At 50.6% G+C, this 16328-nt stretch overlaps 1 protein-coding gene across 2 annotated transcripts in view; it reads left to right on the top strand.

The window, feature by feature from the left end:
- Nucleotides 1-16328, top strand: part of IRAK2 (interleukin 1 receptor associated kinase 2) — a 63081-nt gene that overhangs the window by 9997 nt on the left and 36756 nt on the right. For both annotated transcript variants that reach the window (XM_082638583.1, XM_082638582.1), the window contains exon 2: nucleotides 2516-2698. In XM_082638583.1, coding sequence (XP_082494709.1) covers nucleotides 2516-2698 — 183 coding nt within the window. The remainder of the gene's footprint in view (nucleotides 1-2515; nucleotides 2699-16328) is intronic.

The following is a 16328-nucleotide window of genomic DNA, read 5'->3' as shown; positions in this document are numbered from 1 at the left end:
AACCATTGGGGATAAAAGCAGGTTTTCATGGAGTGTAGATGGCTTAACAATTGCAGTGAACATTTATATCACATACATATTATTCTATACATATAAGTAATCTAATCCTCACAACAACCTCTGAGGCAGGTGCTGTTGTTTTCCTCATTTGCAAATGAGGAAACTGAGGCACGGCGCGAAGTGAAGGGCCTTCCCCAAGCACGTGGGAAGTAAGTAGCAGAGAGAAGATTTGAACCCAGGCCTCAGAATCCAGTCTGGGCCCTGAACCCACCACTGTACCATACTGCTGACATAAGCATGTATTTTTATATCTAATAGAAAAATCTAGCAGATTAGAAGCAAGAGTATAACCGGTGCTTTTCTTGGGGTCTTCCAAGTGGGATGATCATGGGGGCTTTGATTTTCTCCCGCTTTCCAAATGTTCTGTAACGACCAGGTATTACTGGTGTGTGTTGGGCAAAGAGCCATGGACTCAGCAGGGCGCTCGGCAGTGACTCATCCCCCTGACATCTCTATCTTGTCTTGACCCTGTTTTAAGGGTCTTGTTAAACGCTGACAGGTCAACACCATAAGAGATGCCACTTTCACGGAGCTACAACATCCACATTGCAAGGCCCCTCTGGGTTTAATTCCTCTTCCTCCTGCGTTGCCTGTGAGGAAAGTGCAGCCCACGGACATGAGGGCTGGGCTTGGCTTCTGCTGCCACAGTGGAGCCCCAGGGGCGGCCCTGGGCTTCTGTTCTTCCCATGACATCACTCTACCTCAGAGAGTGGGAGGTGAGCCCACGAACAGAGCTCTGTGCAGGGACGGCTGGGGGGAAGGGGTTCCTTCCTCTTCCCTCTACTCTTTTCTCTCTGCTGCTGGAGGCAGCCCCTGACCCTGCTGACATCACTTCCCATGGACCAGGAATCCGGCCTGGGGTTTCCAGTGACTAATGTTACAACTCAAGAACTTTCCATCCCTAACAGGGCGCTTCTCCCAGAGGCTTTCTCTCTGTGGGAGGCTGTCACAACCTTCCCCATTCCTTCCCCATTCCTCCAGAGGGACAGGGACTGTACAATATGATCACGTCCCTCCCTGGCTCTGAGGTCTTCCATGGTGTCCTGGTGTCCGTGGCTCTTAGGATCAGGTTCAAACTGTAGCCTGGCCTTTGAGCCCCTTCATTACGTAGGCGTGGTCTCTTGTCTTCCTCTTCCCCACTCAGTTCACATATGTTTGTATTTTTCAAACAGAAAAGCTCTGTGGGCTTCTGGTTGACTCACCACTGTATCTCTAGAGCTTCTCACAGGCCTGGAGCTCAATAATATTTTGTTGAATGATTGTGTGACTTGATGTTCACGTAGATACCTGCTCCACGATTTCTGAAATCCTGGAACTGAAGTCCGATTATTTTAGTCCTAGTTTAGGGGAGTAAAAAATGCCTCCCTCACTCCAGGAAACTCAGCAGAATACTATATGACCGTTCAAAAATTCCATGTATGAAGAGCTTGTACCAACTTGGAAAATGCTTATGGTATAATGTCAGTAAATAAGGCCTGGATGCACAGTCTTACTTACAGCCTGGCAGTAACTGCATCCAGAAGCACACCTGTGCGTGTGGTGGGGAGACTTTTGGAAAGGGAAAGTACCCTAGTGGGATGCTGTGTAATTTATTAGCTTTTTTCCCCTGCATTTTTCCAAGTTTTCTTTAATGAGCAACCATGTTATAATAAACAATGAAAAGAAGGAATGCATTCGTTTTAGTATTGCAGACAGTAGCCCCCTGCAAATTGCACAGTGCTTCAGAGTTGGCAAACTGCTTTTAGATCCGTAGCTCTCTTGCTCCTCATAGCAGTTCTGTGAGGATGGTGGGCTGTGGATTCATTCATTCACTCATCCATTTATCCATTCAGTCCCCCCTGCCAGGGCTGGGACTTAGAGATGAGGAGAATGAGATGCCCAAGGGAAAATTATAGGAGGCACCTACTCTCTGGCTGCTGCTGCAGGTGGAGGACCAGCCCTGAGGATGAGCACCTCCTTCAAATTTGTGCCTTGGGTGCCTCCCCTGCCTCACTCTGGTCCTGGCCCTGCCCCCACTCCGTGCCAGGCACTCTTCTCTGTTCTGAGGATCTAACAGCGAACGGAACAGAGAAAACTCTCTGCCTACGCGGGGCTTCTGTTTGGAAGGGAAGTTCTCTCTTACAGTTGAGAAAACCGAGGCTCCAGTCCCACTGGGGAAGTGACTTGCCCATAGCAAATAAGCAGCTAAACCTCAAGGCCCCTGGCCCTCTCGTCCACTGGTCTTTCTCCTAAGTCTTGTGTGGCAACCCAGTTGACATTTACATTCAAGCGTGAGTGTGCTGGACCCCGCGGGCAGTGAATGACTTGGGCTGCCTGGGGACCCCAGCTCCTGTGGAGTTGCACGTAGGATGGGGCCAGGAGGCTTTGTGGTAGACAGAGCTGGGCCAGCATGGTGACCCTCTGGTGGAGGGGCTGCCCTTCTGGCTCTAAGCATCCCTTCTTGCTCGCCTTCCAGCCTCCTATGTGATCACAGACCTGACCCAGCTGCGGAAGATCAAGTCCATGGAGCGGGTGCAGGGCGTGAGCATCACACGCGAGCTGCTGTGGTGGTGGAGCATGCGGCAGGCCACCGTCCAGCAGCTGCTGGACCTCCTGTGCCATCTAGAGCTCTACCGCGCCGCCCAGATCATCCTCAACTGTGAGTTACCAAGGCCCCCTCGCAGCCAGCGTGAGCTGTGCCCTCTCACCTTAAAATCTTTCTTGGAGTTTCCCTGGCGGTCCAGTGGTTAAGACTCCGCACTTCCACTGCAGGGGGCATGGGCTTGATCCCTGGTTGGGGAACTAAGATCCCGCATGCTGCTCGGCATGGCCAAAATGTAAAAATAAATAAAATTAGAAAACCTTTCTTAATCTTAAAAAAATTTGAAAGAGTTTACCATCCAAGTAAGAAATTAGTAACGGTGGTCACCCCTGGGGAGAGGAATCGGGTGACCAGGGAACCAGGTGTTGGAGATAGACTTTATTGTCAGTCTTTTTGCACCTTTAAAATTTTTGTTCTCTGTTCTAAAAATAAATAAATAGAAATTTTAAAATGGCTATAACATAAAAATTCAAGAAAGTCTACAGTAAAAATTATTTACGTCCTCATCCTGTTTCCCAATTTGGCATCCCAAGAAGTAACCAGTAGTCACAATTTCTTATCTACCTTCCTAGAGATTTTCTAGGCAAATGTATATATGTGTCTACAACACTTTTTAATACAGATAGTAAGAGAACACCATGCACTTGGCTGTCCGCTTTATTTTCACCTAGCAGTCGATCTTGCAGATTGTTTCATATTGAGCCATTCTTTCAACAGCCACATTGTATTCCTTTGACAGATGTACCATGATTTATTTGATAGGTGTTCAGGTTGCTTCTAGCAGTTGCCTCTTGTGTACAGTGTTGGGATGTGCACCCCGTTTGCACACATGTGAATCTCGCGTGGGATGACTTTCCAATATTGGAATGGCTGGGTTGAAGGTTTGTGTATTTTAAGTTTTGATTGATATCAATACCAGTATTACCAAATTGTCCTCCTACAGGAGAATACAACCATGGTGGGAATGTATTTAGCAGGTAATAAATAATACCTCCCTACCTTGCAGGGTGTCTGTGAAATTGAAGAAATAGAACGTGTCAAGGGCCTGGTGTTCAGCCAGTGTTCAGCAGAGGCAGGGGGATGAGGGGTCTGATTATCTCCACCTGGGCCCCCCCGCCATGTCCCCAGAGACCCCTTCAGTGTGGGACAGTGAGCCAGACCTCTCACAGGTACTCACTGAGCCCCTGGCCAGTGCCTGGTGCCTGGTGCTGTCCAAGGTCCTGGAATACAGGTGGGCAAAGCGATAGGTCCTCTGCCCTCGTGGAGAGCATAGTCACGAGGAGACAGTCAGTAGACAGGAAAACAAGTAAAAATAATGGGATGGAGTGACAAGGTAGGGGAACCTTCTAGAACATGGTTGTCATGGAAGGCCAGTCTGAGGAGGTGAAGTTGGAGGAATGGAAAGAAGACAGCCACGTGAAGAGCTGGAGTAAGAAAGCCCAGGGGAGGGAGGGAGGGAGATGCATGAGGGAAGGGATGTGGGAACAGATGTATATGTATGACTGATTCACTTTGTTATAAAGCAGAAACTAATAAAAAAAAAAGAAAAAAAGAAAAAAAGAAAAAAAAAAAAAAAGAAAGCCCAGGGGAGAGGGGACAAAGGCCCTTGTGCAAAGGCCTGGGGTGTTGCAGGAACTAGCATAGAGCTGGTGTGGGAGATAGAGAGCAGGGCATTCAGAGCCCCAGAAGCCTGTGGAAGACCCTGTGGGCCCTGGAGCTGTCCTGGCTGCGGTTCCTGAGCTGGGAATAACCTGGCTGAACCAACAGACCTCAGTTCAGCACCTGCCTGACTAAATCAGGGAGGGCTTCCAGGAGGAGGAGTGGGGGCTTAGAGACCTCCACCCTCAGAGATAAATCAGGAGACACCTGGGTGGCCTTACAGGTGGAGACCTGCTCAGACCCATGCCACATTGGTTGGTTGGTGAGACCAATGCCTATCTTGTGTAGCTGCTTGCAGACCCCTCTCTGGCTTGTTTGTATCCCCAGAACCTGGCACGTGGTAGAACTGATTATTGAGTAGATGTGCCTTCACATACTTTTCATGTTTTAAGAGAATTAGTGATAAACTCTTTTTGTTTTAATTTATTTTTTAAATTTATTTTATTTTTGACTGCGTTGGGTCTTCGTTGCTGCGCACAGGCTTTCTCTGGTTGTGGTGAGCGGGGGCTACTCTTCGTTGTGGTGCGCGGGCTTCTCGTTGCGGTGGCTTCTCTTGTTGCAGAGCACGGGTTCTAGGCGCGTGGGTTTCAGTAGTTGTGGCACACGGGCTCAATAGTTGTGGTGCGCGGGCTCTAGAGCGCAGGCTCAGTAGTTGTGGCGCACGGGCTTAGTTGGTCCGTGACATGTGGGATCTTCCCGGACCAGGGCTTGAACCTGTGTCCCCTGCATTGGCTGGTGGATTCTTAACCACTGTGCCACCAGGGAAGTCCAGTGATAAACTCTTACTGGGTTCAAAAAGAGGTGAGGAAATTCATGCCCACCCAAGGATGCCAGAGAGAGAGAGAGAGAGGAGAGAGGGAAAGAGGTAGGTGTGGAGAGGGGGGGCTGCAGAGGGGGAGCGGGAAAGCCGCTGGGTCATGTACAGTTAGAATGGAGGGACCAGGCCTCCTGCTCAAGCCACTTTGAGGAGGGGGACGCCGGTTTTGTCTCTGCAGGGCACTGGGATGCTGCAGGGGTGTCCCGAGGCCTGTGGGCAGAGACGTACTGGGGATTGTGACACAGGCCTCTCACTGGGCACACCAACTTGCCACTGACGTCAGAACCTGGCTGTTGACTAATCTCGAACATATTCTTAACGATTTGAGGTCAGCACACAACACAGTGCCAGATTCAAAGAAACACACTCATTGCATTGTGACACTCTGTTTGAAGCTGACACTGACTGGGCACTTTTGAGGCACCAGGCGCTGTGCGTGGCTCCTCCCAGCAGCCCCTCGAGGTGGGCGATCTAAGGAGCCCCTTCTCCCCCTGAGGACACGGAGGTCAGGAACGGCTCAGAGCCTCCCCCAAGGGCACAGGTCTGGCCACACGCAGGCGCGTTTGGATCAGAGAGCCCTCGTTCTTAGCTTCTCTCATGGGAACTTCACTGCACTCGGTGTTGGGCTTCCAGGAAACAGTGATATTTGTCTGTCATCCTTTCTTCTTAGAACTTTACTCAGTTCCCCAGTCCTCTTTTCTCTGCTGCTTAGCCTTGCTGATTAAAATTGCCTGAGGAAGAGAGGGTCAAGCCTGTCTCCACACCCACTTTTGTCCTGGGAGTTCGGTTGTGTTGTCACTGTTGCCTTCAGTCCTCAGGCAAGACACTTCCCCTTTCTGTATCTTGGGTTTTTGTTTGTTTGTTTGTTTGTTTGTTTGTTTTCATTAGGGAGAAAAAGTGCCATAAGTCTTGGTCATTTTTGGAAGTGAATATAGAGGGCATGTGTGAAGCATATTAAGCTTCTCTTATTCCAACCGGTCAGTTTTCCCTTCCCTAATTGTAACATTAGTTAAACCTTATTTTTGCATTTACTTGCTGAAGATTGTTTATGAACTTGTGCAGTGGCCCCCCGCAGTTTGAGAACCTGACTTCTGCCCACCACTTATTAGAGAGCTTTAAGAATAAGTTTGAATAAAACAGAGCTTGAAAACCAGATACCAAAAGTCCCAGAGACAAAATGTTGTCCTCAGAGACTTATGACTCCAGGTAATATATTTGCATTTAGCAGAGGCCTTCCGGAGGGTGTACGTGAACCGAAAGGTGGAGTGTGGGGTTCCCTGGGGGCCACATGTGTGTCCAGTCTCTTGAAATCATGTCCTCTGGGGCTGCTAGTCCCATTGTAGAGAGAGCTAGGTGTGTGGGTCTCTGTTCCTTGGTATCTTCTCAGCATTAATTGCCAAGACCATTATTGTTCAATTGTCAAACATTAAATGTTATAAGAATTAGAATAAATTAGTGCAGAAGGCTTACCATTCCTTCTTCTGGCAAATCTGCTTGCCAGTGTCAACCATTTTACTCTTTTAGCTGTTTCTTGGTGGCTTTCTGTATTAGCATCCCAGGTTCATTGCTATTACTAAGGGTAGACTATAGTGACTTAAATGAGACAGACGTTTATTTCTCTCTCCTGTGACAGTCCAAGCTGCCCAGGGCTCATAGGGCATCTGCCCAGTGTCAAGGACCAGTTTCTTTCGTTTTCATTGCTCTGCTGTCTGGGACAGCTGGCTGCCAGCTCATACCTGAGATGGCTACTCTGTGCCTCCACATGTACCTTCCAGCCTCCAAGAAGGGCACAGTCCCCTGGAAGCTGCAACATAACCTCCCTTCCCAGGCCGATGGCCAGGACTGGTCACATGATCACGCCTAGTTGCAGGGGAGGCTGGGAAATGTAATCTGTAGCTGGGAGCCTGTGTGCACAACCAAAGCGTCTGTTACTCTAGAAGAGGAGGGGATACATACTGGAGGGACAGCTGTCTTCCTACAGGCCTCTGCTTTGGGCCACCCAAATATCCATATGCACCCTTCCTCCCACAAGCAAAACATGCTCACCCTTTCCCCAGGGGAGTGTCTTCTAGCAAGGGGAGTGAGTCCTTTGTTTGGTCCGTCTGGCAGCCCCTTGTTCTTCTCAGTTGACCAGTGATCCTCAAAGTGTGTTCCCTAGACTTCTGAGCATCAGCATCCCTTGGGAACTTGTTAGAAATGCAGGTTCTCAGGCCTCACCTCAGCTACCGATTCAGAAACTCCAGGGGTGGGGTCCTGAGTCTCCCTCCAGGATATTCAGGTGTGGATAAAAGTTTAAGAACCGCTGATCCAGTACCTGGTTCTCTGACTTCTGGCTCTGTCTTGGGGGGTGGGGTAGGCACTGGGGGAGCATGCCTGTGGCCTCAGTGGAAGTGGGAACTGGAGAGGCTGCCCTTATGGGGGCGCTACATGGCTTTCACAGCCCACTTCCTGCTGGGGGAGGGGTTTGGGCACCTGGGAGGAGCTGTGGCGTCAAATAATGGCCGGCTTTTGTCACACCAGGACTGTGGCTTCTTCAGCCGTACAGGTCTCTCAAAATGCTAGAAGCTTCTGGTCTCTTGGCTTCTCATCAGTTCTCTGTGTGATAACCACAGCTGATGATCTAGCCTAGGGAGCTTAGTTCTTAACCCTGAAAGGTTTGTTCTTTCACTTGGTGGCCTGTGTGCTCGGCCTGCCCCCCTCTCCTCCTAATTGAAGGTACAGACCTGGAGCCTCCCTCGAGGCCACCTGAAACAATAGCTTAGATGGGGCGGAAGCGCTCTTATTTTGACTCTTGTTTCTGGGCTCTGTGTCTGGCAGAGAGCCCCTCCTGCAGTTCATCAGTGGACTGAGAAAGGTGGAGTGGGGATTAGAATGGTTGGGGCCATGGTATCACCTCCTGCTGGGGCTGACCCTGCAGGGCCCCTGACAGGGGGGTTCTTGGTCAACTTGGATTGTCCACTACAGGCCAGGAGCCTTCCTTTTCATCTCTGCTTGAACCTGGTCTGGCTCCAATGGAGTTCTTCTCCCTTTGTTGGAGGTCCCTAAAAGAGAAGCAACATGCACCATCATTCAGAGCATTTTCAGCTTCTCCCCTTAGAGTCATGGGCACTCTTAGCACATGGCCTGCCTTCCGAGGGTCACGGGTGACGGTTTTGCTTTGGTATAAGAACCGTTAATCAGCTTTCCAGTCTGCAATATCTGGGTCCTTGCCACCTGGAGCATTGTTATGTTGATTTGGTTCCGGTAAGAAAGGCCAAAACAACAATAGGTTAAACTAAAAGAGGGTTTCTTTCCACTAGTAGTATGTGTGTCGGCAACCCAAAGCTGATAGAGTGGATCCACAGTGTCAGGGATTCAAGCTTTTTTTCTACCTTATTCTGCTGCCCTGCGCATGTGGCTTCCATCTTGTGGTTTGAGATACTCGCTCCGGCTGTTCCTCTCTTTTCCACTTTCCGGGCAGCAGGAAGGGGAGGGGATTTTCTTTCCTTCTAAGGGTACAATCTGGAAGATGCACTTTATCACTTCACTAAGTTCTATTAGCTAGAACCTAGTCACATGACCACAATTAGCTGCAAAGGGAGTCTGGCAGTAGCTAAAAAATGTGGTTTTTAGCAGCCATATGTCTAGCTAAACCTTCTAGAATATAGGAAGACAAGGGGAACGGCTGTTCTCTACCACATTTGTACCATCTCTAAATAATGTGCTTCTCCTGTTCTTTTCATATGTATCGATTTATATATTATCCATTAACTTCCTAGACAAGGATTCGGCTCCACATACCTCCTCTCCCCCTTTAGCTCCTCTGTGGGTCTGTAGGTCGTTTTTCTAACTTTTAACAAATATCATTACATATATAATTATTTTTCCATTAGCCCTAAGCAGTGCCTCTTGATGCTTCACTTTGTAAGGTGAAGCATCATTTACTTGCCCTTTCTTACCCTCCCCTCTCCACTTTCACCTCCCGACTTCTGGCAAAGACCCGTCATAAAGTGGTCTTCCATGGATGTCTTCACATCTCCAGGCTCTTCTGAGCCCAGAGGGAAGAGCTGGGTCTTGGATGAAGCCCCAGTCTGTGGGTCAGGACAGGAAGAAGAATGCCGCCTTTGTGTCCTGATTGAAAAATGTCTTTTTGTGATGGGGAAAGCACTGTGTGCATAGGACGTCCACAGGGCGAGTCATGGTGCAGAGTAGCATTCCCCCAATCACATACCCCAGACGTGTGCTCCAGCAGGTTACGCGGTGCAACTGGAGGCTTCATGAATCACTAACCTTGGAAAATCTGTATGCTTTATCAGTGCCCCCTACCTTTGGAGAGTCACAATGCACACCCAACGTTTTAAGGCTCTGATAAGTTCTATAGCAAAGAAATCTATTTAGGTCAGTGTTTTCCATTTACATTTGACCACAGAGCCCCCTTTTCATTTGATACTTATTAATATTCCCATGGAACCAATACACTGTGGGAATCACTGCTCTGGTAAAATGGTGGCCATGGTGCAATTGCCGGGCATCCCAGGGGAGCCTCATTATAGAGAGTCTGGGGGATCAGGGGTAGCATTTGCATGGCCAGGTCAGCATTCAACGTCAGGAGAGTCTGACCCTGGGGCCTAGGGCCAACCATCACCCTGGGGCTTAAAACGTGAGAGTCCTACTCCTGAGGAGGACTTTTCCCGACCACCAGGCTTATTTAGGGAGAAGACTGTGAGACAGGCTCCAGGGTCTAGTTGCTGGCATCTTCGGGTCTCAGGAGCCGGAATCAAGGCAGAGGCCGATGTATCAGAGCTGTGGCTTCCAGCCAGAGGCAAGTCGGCTGTCATCACGGCCACTGAGGCAGGCAGGGGACCTGAGCCTGCCAATGGGGGGGGTCCGATGGCTCTAACTCTGAGCATGGAGGCTTGAAACCAGGTGTGCCTGATTCGTGAGGTGACACTCTCCCTCGTTCCTCCCCATAGAGAGTTAGATACACAGAATCTGGACAAGAGAGTCAGTAGTGAACCGAGACATATTATCAAGTGCCTGCTGTGTGCTAGGTGCCGGGGACACAGCAGTGGAACTACAGACAAGGTCTCCGACCTCAAGGAGCTTACAGTTTAGTGTGGGAGACGGGTATGAACAGGATGATGGCATAGAGACATGTACCCAACCACAACAGGAGTGCTCAAGGGAGAAGTGTAGGTCGGGTGAGTAGGTAGGTAGGAGGGTGGGAGAGGGGAAGGTTTGATCTCATCTGGGGAAGCTTCCCCAAAGAGCTGAAACTTGAGCCTCCATTCAGAGGACTGGCGGGCCAACCACACAGGCGTATCCAGGCAGAGGGAATAGCATGTGCAAAGGCCCGGTGGTGGGAAGGAGCAGTGCTTGGGTGTGGTCAGGTCTACTTTCATCAGGCGTGTAGGGAAGGTTTTCGAGAGCTTCTACCTGGGAGTACCCCCATTGCTCTGGCCACAGTGGGGAACAGGGGCCTGTGAGGTTCCAGGTGTCAACTGAGTAGGAAAGCAAGAAGCTTCTGGAACCTGAAGGGACTCCAAGGGAGGCGACCAACGTTTCATCTTCCCATCTGCTACTACCATCTTCCTGGGAGTTTCTTTCAAGTTTCCCAATTTTCACACAGTCTCTTCTTGGTTGTGCAGCTTTCACAGTTTCTAACTTTTGGTTTGGCAGCTCAGCCAAAGTCATTTCCTTCCTGGAGCTGGGCTTTCACTGCGTGGGGAATTTCTATCTGCTGCCCGAAGTGAAATGGAGGAGAACACACCCTTTCTCTCCCAAAGAGGCTGAGGTGTTGCAAGGGCCAGACAGGGCTCGTGTGTGTTCTCCTGGAAGTTTTCCCAACATCTGTCCCTTTCCTACCACTAGGGAACAAAAAAGCGTGGGAAGGACTCAGACCCTGGGGCCCCTGGAGACTTGCCCCTGGGTGTGGCACTGCACAGGACCAAGACCCACCCCCCCAGAGTCCTGGCCAGGAGTCACTGTTATCTGAATGCTAGTCATAACTTGTATTTAGCACCTAATATGTGCCAGGCAAGCATCTTATCTCACAAATCTCGCTATTCCCATTTTACAGATGAGGAAACTGAGGTGCAAGGATTAAGTAACTTGCCCAAAGCCACACAGCAAATAAGCAATGGGCTGGGAAGGGATGCAGGTCTGCGTGACCTTAACCCCTGCTGGGGGAGGTCACTAGATGGCATCAAGTCTCTGAAAAATAGGCATAGACATTGCCCTGTCTGCTTTTCTCGTAAATGGGGGCGCTTCAGAACATAAGCGATGTGAGGCTCTTCTAACATCCTTGCTGTGTGGCTCAGGATGGTCTTCTGACTGTCCTGCGTGTTAGTTATTCCACTAGAAAAGAGCGAGGCTTTAATCACTGCGGGTTTCTTGGGAGTAAATGTGAGCATGGACAGAGGGGCTTGTGTGTGGTGCCTCTAAACCAGCCCCCAGTTTTTCAGAGAGGATGGGTGGGAGCTGGAGGGAGAGGATGTGCGGTTTACTGAGCTCCCGCTCTGTGCAATGCGGTCGTAAGCAGCTCCTCTGGGTTACGCGCTTTGGACACATGTCGAGGTTACCCATTAATCAGGATGGGCTACGTTATGTTGCAGTCACAGATAAACCCAGAAATCTCAGCTGTTCAACACAGCAAAGAATCAATTTCTCCAAGTCCAGTGCTGGCTCCTGCCTTCTTGCCCTCGGCAGGCCGTTGGGAATGCACAGCTTCCAGGGTCACTGTGGAGGGGAAGAGACAGATGGACGAGGCTCACCAGCTCTTCACTGCTTTGTCCAGGAAGTAACAGTAGCATTTCCACTTAAAATCCATTGGCCAGAACGAGTCACGTGGCCCCAGCCTAACTGCGAGGGAGGCTGGGGTCTGAGAGGGAGCCAATGACTATTTGGTAAGCCCTGTCTCAGCTACCGGGTACCTCAGTTCAAGGGGGTTTATTTTAAGGTTCTGCCTAACCATGGCCTACGAGATCTCACGTGGACTAACCCTTGCCCAGTTCTCTCACCTCATCTTGGCTACTTTCCCCCGCATTCATTCAGCTCAGCCACTAGGGTCATCCTTCATTTGAGGAGATGCACCAAACTGTTTTCTTCCTCAGGATTTTTGCATATGCTATTCCTTCTCCTTAGAATGCTGGTCCCTCCCGAACTCCCTTGCATTCTTCCCATGGCTCATCCCTCTCATCTTTTGGGTCTCTGCTTAAATGGCACCTGCCCACAGAAGTCTGCCCTGGGCACCCCATGTAAGTAAGTGTCAGGTACCCCCCCTCCCTTCCTCCAGTTTGTTGTCAACATAGAACTCCTCCCAGTTTAAAATTAGGCATCTTTTAACTGTCATGTGAGTTTTGATAACACAGTCCCCAGTCCCTAACACAGTGAATAAATGAATAGGGATGGATGAGTCATTTTAGCAGCCGGTGAGCAGGTCCAGTGGAGGAGCCGTGATACGGCGATTAGGTCTTAAGACAGGTCATGCCCTCCTATTTGCCTAACTTCCCATCTAGCTTGAGTTGGGAGTTTTGAGTGGTTTGTGTACGTGGACTTTGGATGCCCAGGAAGGTTGAGCCCAGGGATTGGGAGGGAAAGGAAAAGGAAAAGAGAGGGTCCAGAAAGCTCTTTTTGTCTTGATACGGCCAGCTGGCACCTAGGTTCTTTAGTTAGGGATGAATCACTTTCATTTTCTCTGGAAGGGATCTGTTTCAGCCACATGAGTCAGAATAAATACAAAGAATAAAAACAAATATATAAATATTACCTCACTGTTTACTTTGAGGGCTGAGAAGAGTGGGGGCAATTCCAGACTGTGCTCACTGGGGAAAGACCTTGCCGGCAGCTGGAGTCCCCTCTGCTCAAGCATGTGGCTCCCGGATTTGCCACTGTGTTAAATTTGCCCCAGGCTGCCAGCCGGGGAGGAGAACCCAGGCCCCTCTGCCAAGGGCCCAGCACACATAAGCCTTTTGACCAAAGGAAGCGGGGCCTCAATAAACAACATGTAAATAAGAGAACTATTTCAGGTTTCACTTTACAGAAGTATAACCTAGAGAGAGCAACTGGGCTTTCTCCCCAGAGGTATCCTCTGAATTCAATAGGCCACACCTACAGGAAAGCACTTAGGACCAAAAAAAAAGCCTGACCTAGATTTAGGGGTCATGATCCTAATGATAGTAAATTACAATAGTAGCTTATAACTGTTGAGCACTTACTTATTTCATCATCTCTGGGGGTGTAGGATACAGTTCCTTGTTCCACTTGTCGGATGAGATTTGGAGCGTTTCCCTTCCCTGTGAGCCTGGCTGTGGTGTGCATGGCGGGTTGGAAACCCTGAGTTCATCTTTGGGCTCCACAACACATGTGATTTGTGCTCATTAGAGAGAGTGGGACATCCTGAAAATACAAAGCAGAGAGAAAAAGGAATCAGGCCCGTCGTCCCCTGGGAACCGTGGAGAGAGCACAGAGAAATGCTTTTGCCCCCTTTCTCTGCCCTCTGGTGCCAGAAACTCAACCCTCATCACTCCGGGTTAAGCCAGTCCTTCTCAGCCTCACCTAGGGAACTTTCGAAAGCATCCAGACTCTGATTTAATTGATCTGAGAACCAATACATCAAACCCCTTGGTGCCCACAGACACTGAAGCTGTTATTTCGAGCACTGGTATCCCCTCCCGTCCCTAGGGGCACTGGCAGGGAAACCCCAAGCCACCTGTCCTCCTGTGTGTGACCAGGCTGGCTGCCAATGACACAGCGGGCGGAAGCAGGTCTAGCTGGGCTTCTGTATTACTCATCCCCACGGCCACTGCACCTTCAAGGCCCCGCCACTGCCCACTGAGAGTCATGTGTCCATTAGAGGGTTTTTTTTTCTTTTTTCTTTTTGGCTGTGTTGGGTCTTCATTTTTGCGCGCGTGTGGGCTTTCTGTAGTTGCAGCCAGCGGGGGCTACTCTTTGTTGTGGTGTGCGCACTTCTCGTTGCAGTGGCTTCTCTTGTTGCGGAGCGTGGGCTCTAGGCTCGCGGGCTTCAGTAGTTGTGGTGCGTGGGCTCAGTAGTTGTGGCTCGTGGGCTCTAGAGCACAGGCTCAGTAGTTGTGGCTCACGGGCTTGGTTGCTCCACGGCATATGGGATCTTCCTGGACCAGGGATCGAACCTGTGTCCCCTGCCTTGGCAGGCGGGTTCTTAACCACTGTGCCACCAGGGAAGTCCCCATTAGAGGGTTTAAACTGTTGGATACAGCCATCCACCCCATTTGCTTCCTTCAGGGACCCTAAGTTGGGATCACAGGTTCTTTTGGGTAGGGAGAGAGGACAGAGGATGACTATGTCATGGGTTGTGTCCTGGCCTTAGCCTTGGCCCAGCTGCTTGTTGTATCTAGTCCCACTGAGTCCTGGGACTGTTCTGGGACAGAGGGGTTATAATTATTCTGAGTCCACAGAAGATGCAAATGAAGCTCAGAGGGTTAAGAAGTCTGTCCCTGTGCGTACAGCTAGGATCAGAAAGGCTGGTTCTGGAAACTTCCCCACACTTGCTCTCGCTTCTCCTCTGTGATCATAATTCCTATTTTTGGATCTCATGATCCTGCAGAAGTAACTTTATGCGTGGAATCTTTGTGAGAATATAATTCTAGCGGAAGAAAGTGCTGTCCTAGAAGCATGAGGCTGTTCCTGTACACCAGTCATAGGAATAAGTGATATAACCGGCTTGCTTTTTGGTCTTGGCCTTGGCAGACAGGAAACTCACAGGAAACTCGTGAGATTTCAAGCTCCTCACGACCCTTTTTCATGAACATTTTGTCCTCCTTTGCTCCATCCTGCCCTCGATGTTCTATTTTCGTTTCAACAGCACTCTGGTTTATGCACCGGCCCAGAGGAGTGGGTGTTGTATCCGCTCAGCTATCAGGGGTCAGCTTCCAGGCATTAAGGGCAGAAAAGCCCCAGTTTCTCCCTCTTCTGGGTTTGCTGGTGGGAAAAGAGGCCAGCAAAGGCCTGCCCCGCACCTTCCAACTAAGATCGGGCACCAGCAACCTAAGAGTCAAAATGAAGACGTGTCCTGTTTATGCCTCTTATTTATTGTCTGCATCTGAAAACCCACAGAGGGCTGAAACGGGGGTTTCACAGGAAACTGAAGCCTGTCATCTGATTGTTACTGCAGGCCTGACGTTGGCCTCTGTGGCTGGGTGGGGCCCTCGTGTGTGACTAGGTGGGATGGGGCGCTGCAGCAGAAATGCACTGGCAAGCTCCGTCTCAGGCTGGCACCCACCGGTGCCGGTGCCGATGCCTCAGGATTGTTCCCTCCTCGGGCGGGCATGTGCCCCAATCCCACGTTTGCATGGACCACGGTGCCAGCTGTAGGCCCCTGCCTGTCACTGCAGACTCACCTTAGGTTGAGAACATAATGAAGCCTTTTCTATCCCCTGTTGGTGGAGGCCAGGGAGGTCAGCCACAAATGGGTGGGTGGCTTTGGTATTCCTGCCACATAGGTCTTGATGGAGAGGCAAAGATCTGTGCAGAAAGGGAAAGAAAAAAGGAACAGGACACTGAGGTTAGGTCAGGCCGGGACCGTCACCTTCACTTCCATTTGTCTGATGACGAAACAGGCTCAGCCAGGCCTTGGATGGGGGAAAGTGTTGCTTATTCTGGGGACGCAGGCAGTTGGGGTGCAGGTGGCACCTTTAGAAGCTGATACAGCCAGGAACACCTCCTACTGTGGTGGGCTGTCTGGGGTCCCCTTCACCAGCAGGCCCGGCCTGCCTGACGTGAGGGGAGCTGGGGCCGCAGAGGAGTCACATCTGCCCTTGTGTCTCATACACAGATGTCATCATGAGGATGGCGTGGACGTGGCCCTTTGAGGTACACGGGTGGGACCCCAACTGAGGCAGTTGGTGGAGGGAGGGTGCATCAAGGGGCCGTCTCCCTGGGCCAGAGAGGGGAGGGCAGGGGGGAAGAGGGCTCAGAGTGGCACTGGGACCCCTTCCTCCTGGGGTCTTTGCTTCTGCCCTGGATCTGCTCACGAGTCAGCCTTTGCCACCAGTGACTCTCACCGGCAAAGTTGTCACTTTGCACGAGGGGCGGTGTCACCCTGTGCCTGTGGAGAGCAGTGCATTACATGAGCAGAGACGTGGGAGTCTGTGAGTCCTGCCGGCAGGGCTGCCCTTGGGTGGGAGCCTCGCTTCTGGGATCCCAGTTTGGGCCAGAAGGGCCTCTCCCTGAGGTGACTGGGTTGGGGGTGCGTGG

Source organism: Mesoplodon mirus, assembly GCF_964341445.2.
Source record: "Mesoplodon mirus genome assembly, chromosome: 12".
Lineage (NCBI taxonomy): Eukaryota > Metazoa > Chordata > Mammalia > Artiodactyla > Ziphiidae > Mesoplodon > Mesoplodon mirus.
The sequence above is the reverse complement of the archived record's forward strand: the minus strand, read 5'-3'. Positions and strand labels throughout refer to the sequence as shown.